Consider the following 19,760-nt stretch of genomic DNA (forward strand, 5'->3'; position numbering starts at 1 on the left):
ATAAATATGGGATAGATTTTTCGTCTTTTTATTTCACCGCAAGGCAGGCTTTGTGGTTATATTTAATAGATTATTCCATTATTAATTAAGATGATGATTTATCGGTGCTAGCTGACCAGAGCACACTTCGTAATATCAAAACGGTCGTACCAGAAAAATTTTCAAATCGATCGGGTGTTTTCCGAAGAAATGAGATGGATTTCATTTCAGAGATATCACTTGCTTTGACCATTATCTACACTTACGCATCGCTAACAAAAAAAAAGCCACCGATAGCGCCATTGCACATACATTACTTAATAAGAATACATGAAAAAAGTTTTATTTTACGCAACAACAATGCCAGGAAATTTATTGTTCCAATTAATTCACTTCTTATTTGCAGAAATACATTTCTCGGCGTTATTCTCGCATGAAACTAACAAGCTTTTTTCGCGCAATAGCAATGCGTAAGCGTAACGGTGAAATTCAGCGATATTTCACTCGGTCGATAAGGACGGACTACAGCATCCTCTTAATGGAGCGATAAGTAGCGAGCTGATGCGAGAATCGATTTCTCCGCTCCGTCAATTGTTTTGAAAAGTTCGAACGGCGACCGTTAGACGGCAGGCGAGTCGGTGCCGAGCGTCGAGGGCGAGTCGAGTTTCCATTCTCGGTCATTCGTGTTGCGCTAAATCGAAGCCCTCGGTTCCTCGGAGTCGGCAATATGGCCGCTTGGAAGTATAATAGGGTGTTACTGTGGTGTTAGTGGTTCGGTTTTATTTATGTCGAATTACCGTAAATCCTGTCCAAATCTCGCTTGTTTTCATGGGATCAGTGAAATACTGTGCAAACGAAGACATTCGCCCTGTACGAGAGCATAGCAGTTACCAATAACCGGGAACATGAAGTAAGTACAGCGGTTAACGTCGCGTACGTACCATTGCGAAGAATCGAAAGAAACCGAATACACCGAACGAGCCGTTGCGTTGCCCTCATCGATGATTAAAACGGCTCGCTCCGCGTCATTTTGAATGATCCCCGAAACACGGTGACTCATTTCGCTCCTTCCGCCAGACTCGCCACCCTTCGTCTCTCTCTCTCTCACTCTCACTCACTCACTCACTCGCTCACTCTCTCTCTCTCTCTCTCTGTCTCTCTTTGCGTCAACTGTTTTCCTCCCTTCGCCCACCTCGATTCTTTTTCCAACAACACGTTCGCTCGTCCGGCCTGCCAGCGATCGTCGTTTGTTTACGGCAGAAACCGCGGAGCGATAAGTAATTCGAGGAGAGAAGAAAAGCGAGAAACCTGAGGAACCCTCGACCGATTGACAAAGGAACAACGCTCGTCTCACGACTTACTCACACGCTCATTGGTCGGGCAACGTCGAATCTCCCCTAATTTAACGCGAAAACGCAACCCGCCTGACAGGGGAAGTACAAACGGGAAACAAACGAAAGCCTGCAAGGCGCGAACGGGCCCAAAACTACCCTCGATCCGCATGCACGCGTGTCTGTCACAACACGCCTGTGTGTCGCATACGCACGCCGGCATCCCCCGCAGCGTGTGCAGCGTTCTAGATCCTGGAAGTCGGACTTTCGCCGCCTCCTCGTCGAAGTGCGGAGAAACCCGCCGCCTCCCACTCGTGTAACGATTTTTGACAGAAGTTAACGTTTCGCCGGGGTGCGGAGATCCCTACGAAACGACGTGCTTCGGCTTCCGGACGGGTTTCGTTTCGTTTCAATTCTCGAAATCGGTAAAATATTAGTAAGTAGTTGGTCACGGGAGCGATGCGATATATTTTTAGGGAAAATTCGATGTTATGCAGTTTCAGGAGGGTCCGACGCTACCAAATATAACATTCCAATCGGTTATTGTTGTAATGATGCTTCTTTAGAAAGAGTCGTTATTTTACAACTTTGGGATTAAGTGGAATTTGTATAAGCCGATGATACAGCGACAGCAAACTCAGATTTTGTACATTCAACTTCTTCAGTTATTCCAGAGGTGCGAAATAGTAAATTTTTGTTTCAACATTTTCGATACGTTTATGTTACTAACTTGGGCCTAGTACGTTCTGAAAACCCAAACGCATGTTCAAATATACGTATCGTCAAGTTAAAAATTGATCATTTTACTTCAATCTATCTACACTCGTTTAAAGTTACCAACTTCAAGCTCGTTCGAAATTCGCTTGAAATCGCATTAAATTGAGTGAAATTATTGAGTGTCGTATAAACTCATTGAAACCTTGCATTCGTTTGTTACCTGATCCGGAAGCGAATGGCCTCTCGTGAAAACGTGATTGGGCCGAGAATTGGGCTGATACCGTTTGTACGCACATGCCATGCTGGTTTTTTCACGAGGTTGAAGTTGGTAACGTTATAGCAACGAAACATCGGGGAAAAATCGTTATTTTCTCAAGTTTGAAATCATTTTGAAGAAAACAAGATTTCGAAATATGAGTGTGTTTTGTTTTACGACGATCTACCGAACTCTTCAGACAGTTCCAAAAGGGAATAGATAACGGTTTTTCCTCAACATGAATCATCACGATAACGTGACTAACTTCAATTCGATGGTTTTTCCCAAAACCATTTTACCCTGCATTCTCATTCTTCGATGTTCTGTTTCTATTTACTCATCTTTCTCTTTTCGATGTATAAGTAGGTGTTTTTTCTCGTTACTAATCCCTCAAAAATTCACGAAACGTGTTTTTCGTGAGGTTCAAGTTACGTGTAGTGACGTTACTGTAACGTTGCATGTTTAAGAAACATCGTTCCTTCGCACCTTTAGAATTGTCTGAAATTTAACGAAGCATAATAGACAAAACGTACTCGCAACACGAATGCACAATAACGAACTTTTCTTTCATGTCTCGTTGCGTTAACGCTGCTAAATTCAACCTCGTTTTTTTCATCATATTGAAGTTAGTAGCGTTATCGTAACGATTAATGCTGAGGATAAAACCTTTATTTCGCTGTTTTGGAACCGTCTGAAATTCAGTCAACCGTAATAAAAAAGCACACACTCATATTTCGAAATCTTAGTTCATTAAAAATCGTTGTAATATTGAAAAAACAGTGATTTCTTCTTCTACGTTATATAATTTATGATTCCTACGCATCACGTTCACTTGCTTCTAATCATCTTCTCGTATTTTCTTCACTCTGTATTACATGGCGTATGCGTGTATTGGAAAAATGTGGTGGGCGAAAACCAAAGTTCCTCAATAGACTGTCTTTTCAACGGCCGTTGCGGTAATTTCGTATCAATCTGTTCCGAGTTCCTGACCACAGACGACAATGCTTGCAGCGGGTTGTTCAAGATGCTGCTGGAAAAATTACACTATTCGAAAATTCATCATTTTTCACAATAGATACGTTCGTTCTCACTTGAGGCAATAGATTTTCAACGTAAATATGATTTCGGAGATAATGAATCACCGTTACTTCTTTCAATTACTATTCGCGTATAATCGCCTCGTTAAAAAAATTTCTTATTATTACAATTGGCGCGATGACACATCGTTTCTCGGATCTAATGGTATACCCGATGATAATAACGGAAAAACCGCGAGTTAATACACGCCTTAAAAGATCACAGAATGTAACGAGAGGGTGAAGAAGTAATGAAAGCAATTAAGAAAATCGAAAAAAAAAAAAAACGTCAAGTCGATGAGATAATTGGAATAACGAATGGCGAAGAAGCAGCAGAAGCATCAGCAGCAGACCGGTTTGCGTAAACACCTCACACCCCGAACAGACTTGCTTTAAGGGTAAGTTTCAAGCCATTCCCAAAAAAAAAAAAAATTGTAAAAACGCTGTAACAATAACAACGTTGCGGACCAATGCGCATGTATAATTAACATCTGCGGGGAAAAAAGGGGGACGAAGAACAAGAGGAATAAGAAGAAAAGCCGCGGGGAGGTGGGGGGGGGGGGGGGGGGGGAGAGGCCTCCAAGCCGGCTTAGGTTCGGTTAGGCCGGTTAAATTTGCACGGGTACGTAAATGTAAATCGCAGGACGATGACTTCTCCTCCTTCCCAGCTTCTTCTGCTTCTTATATTCCGCTGTTCTGAAACGTCAGTCGCGAATCCCCCCCACGTGCGTTTTTGCGATCGCCCAAGGCGTTAAACTGCGGGATCTAATTTTAAGAATATCGGTCTCGTTGTTCGACTTTGTTATATATATGTATATATATACGTATACATATATATATCCACGATTGCACTCGCCTACATTGTACGCCCTGCGGCATTTCGATCTAAACTATGTATAAATAGGTATAACCTGCGCCTCGAGACCCTGTCTCTGCAAAATTCCTTCGAATATGCACGCAGCTTTATTACACTGAGAGAAATTTTTAGTTCATGTTACCGCTCAGTCCTCGGATATTTTCATATTTTACCACAAACGAAAATTATAGTTCCAGGTAGAAAATGAAAATTAGTTTTACAGGTCTTACCGGAAAATTTAACGCTCGTGCAAGAATAAATTGACGTTAAAGCCTTGTTCAACTAAAAAAAAAAATAGAGTAAACCGAAGAAACTGATTTTGCGTTGCAATAACCAAAAAAGGATCGGCGATAGCGCAAAACGGTTAGGCGTACCTAGTTTTTCGTAATTCCAACAATATTCGAACAGTTTTTTTTTTTTTTATAACGATACCTGTTTTACTCAATTTTTCCAGTTATTGTAACAAATGAAATTTTTCACCGTTCAAAATTTATTTCTGCAGTTGTCTCAACTCTGAAACATTACCCTGAGTGTTTTTTTTTTTTTTTTTTTCTTGTTTTTAGATTTTTTATTCAACTACCCACGTGTCAACACGACGAATCAATTTCAAATCGTCGATCCGCCAGCGATGAATAATTTTTCATTCGTAAAATAAACTGCGATCAATCGAAAGCGTTTTAGTCACCCTTCAAACTCACCGCAGCGATGACGAATTACAACGTCTACTCGGCTCGACAATTGTCAGGATTCAGGTAAATTGCCGTCGAGTAACGGACACTCGTCGGTGTTGTTGGTATATATATATATATATAATAAAATCGTTTAAGTTACCGCGAGTCAGATTCAGCTGAACGTAATTAGCTCGACACGACGAACAGGTGAATCATCGAGGTGATCGAGGAACCGAGTTACCTGGCTAACAACTCGTGTCTCATCGCGTTCCCATTACCGCGACTATGTAAGATAAAACCGGCTTGTCTCGGTATTCGTTGTCGTCGTCGTCATCATCATCGTCATCATCATCATCATCATCATCATCATCATCATCATCATCGCCATCATCATCATGATCGGCATCGTTACGGACAAGGTGGTGCGAGCCAATTCGGAAGCCGGCTCCTCCTTTCACCGAGCAGGTGACTGAAGCTCGGGTTTTTTTTTCTTTCTTTTTTTTTTTTTTTTTACTCCCCTGCGGATGACGAACGGCGAAAATGAAGAAAAAGAATAACGAGAAGGGGAATGAAAAGGAGGGATGCGATTGTGCCGCGGCGTGTGCAGTCTGCAGAAATACGGCCAATGTTAGTCCTTGGATCGGTACACTGTTGGGTATAACGATCATCGGCCCCTTCTCGTCTTCGTTGTCGTCGGCATTGTGATCGCAGCTAATCAAGTCCGCTGAAACGTCACGAGTTGTTACAAGGGGGAAGGAAGGGGGAGAAGAAGAAGAAGAAAAAAAAAAAACGAAAAATTAAGTAAAAAATAAAAATACCGGGAAACTGATGCTCGTACAACGGTGTTAAAAAATTCTTCCACCCGCGTATTTTTTTTTTTTTTTTTTTATACGTCCGACACGTTCGTGTCAGTCATTGGTGGTTCTACGTTTCGGCCGACGTATGCCGTCATTGTTTAACACTGAAACGTAAAACGAATATGCATAGTATTTTCTAAACGAACTGACACGTGCTACGTGGTATTGAAATTGGAACAAATGATGTCACTAGAGATTGAGATAGAGATAGAGATAGATATGTACACTTACAGAGGGATTAACACTCACGTACTTATCGAGTATACTTCTTATCGGGTTCAATCGCGGCTGCTTTGCGAAGGATGAAAGGAACGCTTTCATCGATCAACAAATATCACCGCGGACTTTTACCGCTCCACGTATCTCGTAAGTGTAATGCACGCTTATTTGCTCTTTCTCGCTCTCTCCGTTGCGTCGGGATGACAAAAGTCCTCGTCCACCTGGATGAATGAACCAGAAACAGGGAAGTTGGTTTTCACTTTTCTCTTTTTCTCGTTTTTTTTTTTTTTCCCTTCTATTTCTCTTGTTCCGTTGTGCGCAGTCTTTTTAGTGAAGCTTTTCTCTCACTTTTTGAACGTCCCGAATACGGGTAGTAGTTTGCTCATTTAGAGCTTAAGCGTTGAGGGAATATTCGGGGAATTCAGTTTTGTGGAATAGAATTAAATTTTTTAAAGTCTGGAATGGGGTGGGGGACAAAAGAGTCAGGTTATACGAATGTGTCTGATAAAAAATAATAATAATTATCAGCCACGTTATCGTCAGCAGCAGCAACAGCAGCAGAAGTTGTTTACTTTCTAACGATATCTAGAAAATGTTAACCGTCACCGTGGGGTTAGAGAGAATTCCAAGGAATTTCATGCACTCGTCGTGAGCTTGTTCAATCCAGAGTCCTAATCTCGAGTCCTAAGTCGAGTGGCCGGGCGTTAGAGTTGCAACCCAATGGCAAGGAGAGAAGGTGTACGCTAAGAGAAATTTTCTTATTCCGGTTACCGCTCAGTCCTTGACTATTTTCATTTTTTACCACAATCGAAAAATATAGTTCCAGGTAGAAAATGAAAATTAGTTTTCTAGTATCCGTTGCTATTCTTTCTCATTACGATCGCTGTTGCTAGATTTTCTTGCAACTGTTGCGAAAATTTAACGCTCGTGCAACGATAAATTGACGTTAAAGCCTTGTTCAACTTAAAAAAGTAGAGTAAACCTCGGAAACTGATTTTGCGTTGCAATAACCAAAAAAGGATCGACGATAGCGCAAAATGTTTAGGCGTACCTCGTTTTTCGTAATTCCAACGATATTCAAACAGTTTTTTTTTAACGATACCGGTTTTACTGAATTTCTCTAGTTACTGTAACAAATGAAATTATTCTCAGTGTAGAGTTTCACGGTTATAGGTATAAAGAAGCAAGGAACCGTGCCTTGCACCATGCACACCATCTAGATCCGGGTATTCGCGTAACGCGGAAGAAGGATGCGAGAAGTTGAAACGTGATAGCGATCCGTCGTCGTCTCGTGATCTGCAAGTATAAACCTGAGAATCACGCTCTTGTTTTGCATTCTGTTAAGCTGCGGTACGCGGAACCTCCGGACGATGGTTTCTCCGGATGACCGGAAGTGTGGAGAGAAAACCCTTCCCGCCGATCGATTTCCAAAGCACCGATTACGATTGTCGGCATCGCGATCAACCTCCGTTAATCAGTAATCGCGTTAATCGTCCGTGTAATTGAGAAGGTCATCGGCGACTATTCATGTTTCTTCGCTGCAGGCACACGTGTCTGACTTTCGTTTCACTCGGTCGATAATGTCGGATGCTATCAAATGTGGCAATTGTACCAAGTCAATGTTACGAGTTTGGGAATCTAGTGGTGTGGTGTAGATTAAAGATCATCCATTCGTATTTGCAGCAACAGTTTCAAGCGGTAACAGGAACAACGCATTGTTTTTCTGCACCATTCCTACAGCAATGATGATGGGATTTTTTTAATACTCCTTTTCGGATGTTTTCGCGAATCTGCCAGCTATGAAGCGAGAATGGTTAAAAATACCCTGGAATATGTGTCACGTAGGATAGGAAATGCGCGCACGATTGTTGTTATCAGGAGGAATGTGTACTGCAGCCGGAAGTGGTCGGCAACATCCTGCAGTGAAACATTTCATCCGGAGACTTCAGTCTGAACAATCAAGTTGTCCGAAGCGTTGGACGTTACGGGATCACCGCAGATCATAACGTCTTGAAGGACCAGAACCGGGTTCGCGAATATCTGTCGGAAGTTGGAAAGACATAACGTGATCGGTGAACTTCTTTCTCCTTGGGATTCGTGACAGTGTTTCATTTGTGTAGTGCAGAAAGTTTTTTTTTTAACGACTTCGGTATTAACCCGAGATACGGTTTCTTATGATTTTTATCGAAAGCTGAAAAATATTAGACTGTCAAGGAGAAGCGGAACGGTGGTAAAAGATATGCAGTTCGCTCGATTGAATTTCATTCCTAGTATCCTACGTAACCGTCATGGTGGCGATGTATTTACGATACTCGACATATCGGCTGATATATTATCAGATGTTATGTAACGATATTCTTCAATAAATTTTAGTTTGTTCAACAACGGCGTAACTCTTCTACTGCGATTTATATACTTCATTTCACAATACTCAAGGGCAAAAAAGTTTCTTCGTAGAAACCATTTTTTATCACCCTTGTTCCAAGGAGAATCGAATCCGCAACCCGAGGAGAAAAAAGGTTAAGGGATTCAGGGGACGAGTATGAGTTGACTTTGACGTATGGGGATAAAATGTATATATACGTGTTCAGTCGTGTGGAATAAAGAACATTTTTTATCGAAATTATTCGTCCGAGTTGCGATGTCGGTCCGATTTCAATTGCCAGGACTACTAACTTTTTAAGAGACAAGAGAACGTCGAAAATATACCGTCGCCAAAGATATTTCAACTTTATTTGTAAAGTTATTTCTGAAAGAAGATCACATCGTTAGCGAATGAAATTAGATGAAAAAAAAAATCGAAATCAAACCAATACTATCAGGTACTCGTTTAACCGCAATGAATCATTCTGAGCGAATTTCATCCCAAAAATTTATCAAACTCCTCGTAGATTTCAGGAATAGACTTTGACAGTCGTTCGTTTTGCTGGAAATCAATTCTGTATCTAATCGAAAAAAAAATTCCTTAAAATTTTTTTTTCCACTTTACCTCAACTTTGCCGATGTCTTACGATATTTAAACAATGAATTGTGGTTAGGAAAACTGAATCGAGCCTCTTCTCCGATCCTTAAACAATACCTAGATATTTTTTGTTGCGATTTTTAGAACAAATCGTCGAAGCAGGATATCGCTTTTTTGGAACTGGAAAACCGTTATTCGATTCTGCCGCGGTGTGACGAATTAGGGTTAACGTGTAATTTTACACCGCAAGGACGAGGCAATTATTTACCGGAAAAAGTTGTTCGTTTTTCAGTGATGTATCGCTGAAAAGAAGTTTGAGAATGCTCGAACACTGCTCATTATCGTCGATGATAAAACTTTCCGGGTAGCGGTGTGAAAAAGGGTGCTCACCACGAAACAACGAGGGCAACATGCTGCAGACGTAATTGAATCCCCGCGTTTTCCCCGTTTCGCAAAAGTCAACCGATACCCCGGAGGCACAGCAGAGGCAACACCGTAAAGCGAATCCTTGAAAGACTCGCGCAGTGAGGTGTCACGAAAATGGCATCGTTTACCTGCAAAGCTGGCGGGGAGCTTGCGGCGATGAAGTAATCGTCTTAGCCGGCTTCCTCCTTCGGACAGTGTTGTAAAAATAAACAAGGTGACAGGGTGACTTCCTCTGTCCTTGGCTCGGGCCAACTCCTAACGGTACCCCGGAACAAGGGTAAAGTACAACCCAAGGACGACACGTACCCTTCATCGGCAAGACCATCGCCGACATGACAACCGCTAATCACAAACGTTGGTCCGACTGGAATACCTACTGGGCATGGTATTGAATGCTAACTAATTCCATTCGCTTCCAAGCCGTTTGTTACCGTCTGTTCCATTTCTGTTTTCGGCTCGCCCCTAAGCCAACGCACACGTGGCAGCGTCTCTAATGACGAATAACAATGATCTCTTACCACTTGGCGAGTATGGTGGATCTTTGCATCGAATCTCACTTCCGAAACACGCGATGTTCCTACGTCATATTACCGAATCCGTGTCACAATGTCGATGAATCCATTATTGTTCCATTTATCGTTTATCGACATACCGACTTCGTTCTGGTACTTGGTGTGTACCGTACTTAACGAAACAATGTCATTATCCATTTCGCAGTGAGGTAAGCATATCATCAGCACGGGCGTCGGTGATGGTGTACGACGACGTGAACAAGAAATGGGTGCCGAGCGGAAGTTCGTCCGGCTTATCGAAGGTGCAGCTGTACCATCACCAGGTGAACAACACCTTCAGAGTGGTCGGTCGGAAGCTCCAGGACCATGAGATAGTGATAAACTGCGCTATCCTCAAAGGACTGAAGTACAATCAGGCTACGGTTACGTTTCACCAATGGCGGGACAACAAACAAGTTTACGGGCTGAACTTCTCGAGTAAAGATGACGCCGACGCTTTCGCCAAGGCCATGCTGCAGGCCCTCGACGTAAGTGTTGTGTATACTTTTTATTTCCCTCTTTCTGTCTCTTCGCCGAGTCGAAATTCTTTCTTTTATCAACCATTCCCGTCTTGGAACTATGCACCTTGGAGAAAGGTCCCCGTATCTTTTCACTTCTTGTATTATATATTACACTTGTTTACCCTGCGGAGATGATATGCGGACGTCAAAAATGGGGCGGCTTTCTTACCTTTATACGTATACTATCTTCGATATACTTTACACAGCTGTACCTGGAGAGATACGGATATGTATTGAATTACTTCATTGTCAGGCTGGTCGCACACGAAATCAACCGGACGCTTGCGTGGGAGAAAGAAAAGAAGATAAAGAGAAAGAAAGAGAGGGAGAGAGAGAGAGAGAAGGCAACGTGCAGAGTGCATCGAGCCACATGCCGTGTAATTGGATAACTTCTCCCGGCCACACGAATATTATATCCGATGCAAAAAATTACGTCAACGCGTCAGCCTTCGCTTTTTCACTCCAATAATTCACAAACGAGATTCAACTCGGTTATTAAGACCATTTACCAAAACCCTGACTCGAATATATCAGTCGCTCCATTTCCCGAATCTGACTCACTGCGTGAGGTTATGCAGTTTTTTTTTCCTCCTTACCTTTCGTTACAGATCAACGACGATTATCCAATAACCGTGACAATTGGCAGTGTCTATCAATTTAGAAACCTTTAACTTTATAATGAAGTAAATTGAGCTCGCGGCGTATTATGATACATCAGTAGCCATTGAAAGATCGAACTTTAACCCGTACTAATCCGTCTGAATTTTCATCCCAGGTCCTCAGCAACGGCAGCAATATCTCGAGGAGTTTGGGTCCGGCAGTCGCTTCCACAGCACCGGCGAATTACCAGCAACAGCAACAGTCCCAACAACAACAACAACAGCAACAACAACAGCAACAGCCTCTTGGTATCACCCAGCAGTACGAAGAGGACATGGGATACAGGTCAGTCCCTAGATTCGTTTTTCTTATCCAATTTTACTTGATTTTTTTTTTTGCGGTTTTACCTTTCACCTCGATTCACGTTCTGGGTTCCATTTCTCGAGTGCTCTCTTTGTCCCCGATGTTTTCATTTCTGTCCAATACGTGACGGGAGTATGTTATCTGCAATAATATGGTAAACAGGATAAGACGACGATTACGGCGTTTCAGGACGATTCGAGAACCCGAATAGCGGCACTTTGCCAACGATTATATGTAAATGTTCCTGCAAGGATCCATCGACTCAGATTTCTGAAGAGGACTAATAGACCCTGACTATTCTTAAACTCACAGTGTACATACCTGCTCCGTCTCTTTCATTCTTGTCACTATATAATTTATGACTGGTATAATATTAGTAGAACCATATTATTAGAAATACCGAACATGAGGTAAGGAGGCTCTTTGGGTGCTAATTAGCTGCTAATTACGTGCTATTTTGAAAAATGCGATGCATAATTTTACTCGAATGATACTTCGGTTATATTGTACATTGCTTTGACGGGATTCTCCGAAATAAATTGAATAAGGAAAAATTTACGGCATTGTTTAGACCGCAGGTGCAATTCCAAAGTCCCTGAACTCTGCAGGACATATGCTCCGTGCAATCAGGCCGCCTGGAAACTTTGATCGAGTTACTCATTATTCCAACTGACTAAATGACACCTGGTAATTGAATAAATCACTCCGTGTCGCCTGCGAACAAGAGGATAACTGAGTATAAATCGCGACAATTAAGTTACTGCGTATTGAATTAACGAATTAATTTAACGAAACAGTTGGATAGATAAAGATAATATATCTACTGCGAAGAAGTGACTTAATAGCAGCGATGACAAGTGTCTATAAATAGATGGATAACCGAATCAATGCAGGATAAGGAGACAACTCACGATCAACTGTATCTTGTATGCTCAGTCAAGATAACAACTGACAAAGTACAATCCAGATAACCGAAATGACTGTAGAAATAACTTCATCGATGTAGAAACTACTGAGAATGAGTTACCAACCGTTTGAATGCCTCAATGATCCCATGCAAATAGCAGGTACCTACTTATCGTCACTGGTCAATGATGTGTTGGGTGCTTCCAGTCAGAGTCAGAGTCAAAGCCAAAGCCAGGCCCAAAGCGGATCTGGTCCCGTTCAGGGGGGCCTGGGGATGGTAGGAAGCATAGGGAGCGTAGGGAGCGTGTCGAGAGTTTCCTTGTCCCTGGGGCACCTCGGTGGAAGCCCTGCCCCCCCATCGGCAACCGCCGCTCCGATAGCGAGCGGCATCACAACCGTCATTCAGGTCGGGGGTGGAGTTGCGAGTCGGGGATCACCGGCTGATCGCGAGAACGTCATGAGGTGACTTACGACTGCCGGATATCATTGTCTCTGCTTACATCCATGTTATAGATATGCGGTATAACATGTAAAGCCGGTGCTGGAAATAATATTTCTCAAATAACATTGTCACGTTACTCAAATACCGCTGACCTTTCAACTCACACTTCGCTTTTCTTTGTTTCTTTATCTGTTTATTTGGATTTACGAATCTTGTCACTTTTTTTTTCCGTACTGGTGAATTATCACTCGCATCTTATCGATCGGAAAAATTCTAGAATTTTGAGTACCCACTCGGGTGGGCGGACATACGTTTTGGAAAATCAAATGGCCTTTAGGTAGAGAAAAAACGAAATTTCGGAGTGATCTGAGTATTCCTCAAGTTGATATAAAAAATTATCAACTGCTACAACTATTGTTATTCGTCAAGTGATTTCACAAAATTGATGATCCTCGTTCAGTTAGAGCGATTGGGAATAGATCGAAGATCCAAGTGAAGAGGTTCTCACCAATAACGATACAGCGCGCATGTTCTTCAGCGTTGGTGCCCTGAATAATACAATGACAAATCATCAATGCGATGTGATCGCTTGATCAGTTTTAGAGATTATGAATTAATTGTAGTTATATGTCTTTCCGCTATGCATAATGTAGTTATAAAATCTTTTGAATAACAAAATATATTTATAATAAGGAAATGAAAAATTGGATTGTAGCGATCGTCACAGCGGGCGACTCTACAACCTTAACCTACATCGAAATTATATTTCATTTTGCCTCTATGCATATACGCCAGTTAATACGGACTGAACTGGTTCTACTATACTACCCACTAATATCAATAATGTTTCAAATTTTACTAGCATCCTTTCTAGGTAGCTGGTTTCTAGAGGTATAACCAAATATCCTAATTTTTCTAATCATGTTAGTCTAGCTGGCTGACTAATACGCTTTGCTCTAACCTCAAATACATATATTTAAGAATAAATTATTTTTCACGCAAGCTTAAAGGAGAAAAATCTTTTATTAAGAGGAAAGAATTTCGAAACAAAAAATCAACTTCAGACCTCCTAATTCACGTAAAAATTTTACCACACACAGAACCATGACCAGAGAAGACGTGGCGATAATTCAAGAGCGACGGATGTCTCAGCAGAACCAAGGTACAGTGGAAAAAAATTCCATTCAAAACACGTTGAACGTTGCAATTTTCAAAACAAATAATCATTTCTTGCGTAATCATTGCCTCGGCGTCGGCAGCGCCCCGGCCGCGTTCGTGGCCACGGATCGAGAGGTCCTGGGTTCGAATCCCGATGGGGCCGTGGTTTTTTCATCAACATTTTCCGTCCCATTGGCGTTCCTAGCTAATGATGATGGTTTCTTCGCAGTAATGAGCAGCCCAAGCGCTGCGGTTCCACCGGGGTGTCCGCCAGCGGCGCAACAACAGTCCGGCCATCATCGGACTTCGTCAGCACCCCCGGCGCCTCAACCGCCGGTAATGCCGGGCCCTATAAACCCGGCACAATCACAAATAGGGGGCGGTGGTCCGCCGGTACCGCCGCCACAACCACCGGCAGCACCCCCACCACCCTGCCCGCCGTGTCCGCCGTGTCCACCGTGTCCACCAGCGACGATAAGCTACCAACAGCAACAGCCTCCGAGCGTCAGCACCGCACCCGTACCGCCCCCGATGATGATGAACCAGTACGCATCATCCTCCCAAAATCCCAACCAGTCACAATCCCAGCCAATATATGGTACCAATCAGGGGAATCAGTACGGTGTTGTTGGTCAAAACAGTATTTACGGTGTCGGTGGTAGTATGAGTCAGAGTAACGGTGCTAACCAATACTGCACTGGTAGTCAGAACAGTCTGTACGGTTCGACGACGATTCAAGGCGGTCACTTTGGTAGTAATCCGAGCATTCAGAACGGCCAACAACAGCAACAGTACGGTAGTAATAATTCCATAAACCAGTACGCGACCACCGGTCATAATCAACAGTCACAGTACGCGGTTGTTGGGAACGGTTCCCAGACTCAGTCACAGTCGCAGTATGCGGTAGTTGGCAATGGTACTCAGCAGTATGGGTCGACCACCGCTACCCAGTTGAGTAGTAATAATTCGACAAACCCGTACGGTACCCCTTCAAATTTGGTCAATCAGTACGGCTCTCATTCCATTTTGAATTCTAACACTTATGCTCCTCCGGTTGGCAGCAACGGCCCACCGCCACCCCCCATGGGCCCACCTGGTGGCCCTGCTGCCCCACCCCCACCTCCACCTCCGCCCGCACCCAACGCTAACTCAAACAGCTCAGATGCACCGCCCGATACCAATTCGTTAGCTGCTGCCCTCCAGGCTGCGCGTCTTAAAAAGAAACAGGTAAGTTCCGAACAGCAAATATACTTTGTCCAGAATTTTCAGTTGTAACAATTTCCATGCTCCGATATTACATGATCCAAATTTGTTTGGTATCTCAATGAATGTGATTTTATGTATCTTAATACAACTGAAGATCTTTGCTCCGAAGCACGTTTGTACAACAACTCCATCGATGAAATCGATCTTTTTCTATGCGCATTTTTAATCAACAATTAGGAAATCACATGCTGAGTCCTGACTGGACACCCTGGATTTCTAGCGCAGAGAAGATAATGGCTTACATGCAGACCGATGGCTTTCATCCGTTCATTTTCATCAATCACCATTGTCGTTTTTTCTTGTTTCGTTTTTTGCTTCTTTCTCCTCATGTTGTACTTTTTAGCAATCCCAGCCAATCGAGAACAGCGGCTCGAGCACAAGCAGTAGTGGTAGCGCCACTGGAGGGGGCGGCAACTATGGAACACTTGGACGTGGCGGAGGCGGAGGAATAGCTTCTATGATGGATGAGATGGCTAAAACACTTGCACGCAGGCGCGCAGCTGTTGAAAAGAAACAGCCAGAACAGCCTCCGGTATGTACCAAGAAGTAACAGAGTCGCGCTTACTTTATTCTGAGAAAAATTGTAAGATCAGCCTTGAATTCACTTGTCGAGATTGACCAGATGGTGAAATTTTCTTTTCAGGAGCCAGAGAATTCGCCGGGAAAGGGTACCTGGGATAAGAACAATTCTTCGAATAACAAATTCGCGAATGGCGCCGAATCCCCAAAGTCAGCTCGCAAGAGGTTCGGCTCCGCGTCGGAAGACACATTGCTCAAGGTGAACGGAGTCAACGAAGGTACGCCGTTGTCCGCCCAAGAAATGGAGGCATTTAAGGCTGAAATAATCAAGGACGTTCGTAGAGAGTTTCAAAAGATGAAACAGGAGATAATCGAAGGTATGTTTCAAATTTTAGGCATTCTCGACGTGTACGGAAAGAGATAAGGATATTACAACAATATCTATATTTATCATCAATCTTTTCTTCGCTAAAAATTAAGGAATTTCATTTTATTCTGTATATATGAAGGAATTCGATGAATGTGGGACTTTTATTGTATTTTTCAGCACTCAGGTCGGAATTGAGCAGAAGGTAAAGTCAGCCTGATTTATCTTAAGGTTCATTTTCTACGGTATATTTATAAATGGATTCTACTGAAGTAAAAAAAAAAAGAAAAAAAAAAAAACTAAAAACTAAAACAGAAAAAAAACCACATAAGAAACGAAGAAAAAAAAATAAGTTAAAAGTAAGAAATTCATCATCGACAAGCGCGGAAGACACGGATTTTCATCAGACTTACATTGGGGGGGAAAAAAAAATAAACGAAGAAAATCAGAATAGAAGCTACAGAACTAAACAACGGAGAAAGTAACCAATAGAAGATATTGTTGGAAGAACAAAGCAAATGAACGGGAATAGAATAGAAAAGAAAAGAAGAGAGAGATACATACACGATGTAGTAATATCCATGTATATCAGCCATTTGTATGTATAAGTACCTTGAATTAACTTAAATTAACTTAACTTAAATTAAATTAAATTATAATTAGTATATTACGTCTCTTACATTATACATATACATAACTACACGTATGTATGTATATTGCCTTTACGGTCGATATAACAAAATAGGTATCTACCTACCTATAATAATTAACGATACACTTATAATCGTCGCAATAACGCGTGCTGCTCATTGTCGTCCATTATTTTGGGCCTGAAACACCTTCTGTCGCGTCTAAAACGAAGGTTTTTCTTTTCGTAAACAACGTGTACCGTGATCACCATATTTATCTAGCACAAATTTTTTTTCTCCTTAATTCGATCACCGACACTTCAAAAATCTACGGTTTCACGTAATTGTCCTCCTCGCCCCCCCCCCCCCCCCCCCCAAAAAGACAAAAAAAAGAAAAATAAGTCTGGACTCGATTGCTTTTGGTAACTATATTCTTATTTTATCGTAAGTTTCGTATTATGAAATCAATTGTCACCGACTTGGGTATACAAGCGCGTATTAAAATTTGTGCGTTCGTGTAAACTCGTGAAAGAATTCAAAATCGGGAACGTCAATGGTTGATATATTTGAGAACTAAATCCTTTTTTTTTTCCTTCACGCTCAGGATGAACGGCGTTCGGTCTACTTAAACTTGTCTTGCTGATTGAAGGATATCGATTAGTTCCTCAATTTATCTCTTCGTTTAGAATTTGAAAAAAAAAAAAAACAGAAAGAAAGAAATAAATTAAAACAAACAAAATATATATCAACCAGACACGTCGAATTTTACGCACGTTTTAGATATCAATTCGAGATCGTTAAATGATACTTGATGATAAAAAAAAAAGGATAATAAAAATAACGCACACGTAGGCGCATAATTTTTTGAATTACCTAATCGCTACAAGCGCTGTCATATCCTCCGCCCGCCCTTCCACGACGTAATCGAGCTGTGAACATTTGACGTACATTTAATAGGGATCAAAGTCAGTAAAGATCTGTGGTATCTGTGATATACTTCAGAAATAATGACATTTCGAAAATTATTTTATCTCTTTATATTGATTTTAAATCTACTTTCTAAGCCGCGATACATTTGCAATTTTATCCTTAACCGAGATGGCAAGATGTACACTTGTCGCAGTCATACTCCGAGTGTTTTTATTACCCGTGTTTCATTATTTTATTCAATATCTTTCGTTTTTCAAAGGTTTTCCTATTTTCCATGTTTCAAGCCTCTAATCGCAGTTTCATTTGTCGCTAATTCCGCGTAGATTCCTAGAATTGATACGACACCACAGATTTGCTGGATGCAAAGTTTAAAAAAAAAAAAAAAAAGTATTGAGGAGAAAAAATTAACGTATTTCTTCTTCGAATAACGATGATAATAATTCGTTGCAATGAAACGCAAGTTTTGACTGATACAATATACATATAATTCAATTGTATTGATACGTGTATAAAAATATATACACATATATATATATATAAAATATATACACGTACATATATGTATATGTATGTATATATGTATATATATACGTATGTATAATTTACGACTAGACGATAAATAATCCCTGCCTTGGGTTACGCATTATATTATAATAGTCAAATTGTTTATAGACGTAATTTTATCGATGACTGAAAAAATAACAATGACCGTTGGATGATGTGAGAAAATCGCAGGTGAAACGAAATTCCGACAAAAAAAATAAATAAATAAATAAATAAATAAAGAAAAAAGAGAAGAAAAGTTTTTTCTAAACAATTAAGAAATGTAAGAAAACCAAACGTAACAAGTCGGTTGTACAATTGTATCGTGAAAATTAAATACGCGCCATACGTTAGTAATAATAATGACCTATTGACATTCGTAAGATTAAAAAAAAAAAACAAAAAAAGAATACAAAACAACAAAAAACGATTATAACAGCACCCGTTCAACTCTTCGGTAATCATATAAGTTATTACCTACCGATTGGCAGTTTTTGTAATTGAGAACAATCATAAATCGTGATGCTGTAATAATTATAACAACAACAACAACAACAACAACAACAACAACAATAATAATAATAATAATAATAATAATAATAATAATGATAATAGTTGTAATGATAATGGTAACATTAATCGCGAATAGTTCTTTAATCTATTCGCTAATCAATTTTTAGCAATTGTTTTTCTTAAATCTTCTTTCAATTCTCATTTTCTCATTTAACCAAAAGTACCTATACCCACAAAAAAAAAAAATGCACGTGACGCGCGATTACTTGATACAGTGTGTTACCGTGTCTTGTAGTGTGTGTGTATATATATATATATATATATTTTCTTTCTCTTACAATACGCGGTTTTAATCGGGCATCTAAATTATTATCGTGTGAAATTTTACGACACAACAGTTTTATCATGATCATGTGAAACTGACCGTTCGGTTGAAAGTTTATATAGATATTTTATCGCTGTATATTATTGTGATGTGAGTAACGTTGAAGCGACGGGAGGTGGACAAAAAGGACAATGCCGTAGTGTGATAATACACTCTGCATACGTGAGATCGTACGTATGAGCGAAAAATTTGCTGTAATCATTCCGCCGATTTTATTGACAAAAGATTTTTCAACCTTGATACTTTTATAAATCCTAACTGATAATATCATAATTAGTTTTATTATCGTACTTTCGTACGTGTTTGCCGTTTTGTCCTGAAAAAAAAAAAAAACGAAAAGAAAAACAACAAAAAAAAAAAAAATAAAAAGTGAAAAAGAAAGTAAATTATATTCCACGATAATTATATGTATAGTAAATTCCACGACAAGAGTGTCAAACGAACAAACGAACTCAAAGGCTGGTCGGCTTGTTGGTGAGAATGTTGTATGATTAGTTTCTTTTTTTTTTTTTTTCTTTCTTTCTTTCTTTCTTTTTTTCTCCTTTCCTCAGCAATTGCCATTTTTCCATAAGTTTTGCTGGACTGTGCGTTGAAAAGAGATTGAAAATAAAAAAAAAAAAAAAAAAAAAAAAGAGAAAAAAGAAAAGAAAACTTCCTATATTTAATTAGTTAACAATAAGTATTGTAATTGCTAGATCGCGTCAGCTGCCATTGAAT

General features: G+C 40.7%; 1 protein-coding gene across 4 annotated transcripts; it reads left to right on the forward strand.

The window, feature by feature from the left end:
* Positions 1 to 675: 675 nt before the first annotated feature.
* LOC107224194 (protein enabled) lies at positions 676 to 19,432 on the forward strand. Of its 4 annotated transcripts, XM_046739477.1 has the most exons (10): positions 9,224 to 9,735; positions 10,068 to 10,389; positions 11,198 to 11,367; positions 12,499 to 12,753; positions 13,834 to 13,895; positions 14,121 to 14,436; positions 14,953 to 15,118; positions 15,501 to 15,689; positions 15,801 to 16,053; positions 16,224 to 19,432. In XM_046739477.1, exons 1-10 carry the CDS (start codon positions 9,683 to 9,685, stop codon positions 16,250 to 16,252), a joined length of 1,815 nt encoding a protein of 604 aa, XP_046595433.1. In that variant the 5' UTR covers positions 9,224 to 9,682; the 3' UTR covers positions 16,253 to 19,432. The 4 variants fall into 4 exon arrangements, with proteins under 4 accessions (XP_046595432.1, XP_046595431.1, XP_015519646.2 ...); XM_046739476.1 differs by lacking the exon at positions 9,224 to 9,735 and adding an exon at positions 676 to 889 and having other exon boundaries at positions 14,121 to 15,118; XM_046739475.1 differs by having other exon boundaries at positions 9,218 to 9,735; positions 14,121 to 15,118.
* The last annotated feature ends 328 nt before the right edge of the window (positions 19,433 to 19,760 follow it).

Source organism: Neodiprion lecontei, chromosome 5 (genome assembly GCF_021901455.1).
Source record: "Neodiprion lecontei isolate iyNeoLeco1 chromosome 5, iyNeoLeco1.1, whole genome shotgun sequence".
In the NCBI taxonomy this organism is placed as follows: domain Eukaryota; kingdom Metazoa; phylum Arthropoda; class Insecta; order Hymenoptera; family Diprionidae; genus Neodiprion; species Neodiprion lecontei.

What these genes read in the sequence shown, in the direction of transcription:
- LOC107224194 (XM_046739475.1), top strand. Translation starts at nt 9,683, where the DNA reads ATGACAACCGCTAATCACAAACGTTGGTCCGACTGGAATACCTACTGG. An exon ending in GATCGCGAGAACGTCATGAG is followed by an intron (nt 12,754 to 13,833) that starts GTGACTTACGAC and finishes TACCACACACAG; the next exon opens with AACCATGACCAGAGAAGACG. An exon ending in GAAACAGGAGATAATCGAAG is followed by an intron (nt 16,054 to 16,223) that starts GTATGTTTCAAA and finishes TGTATTTTTCAG; the next exon opens with CACTCAGGTCGGAATTGAGC.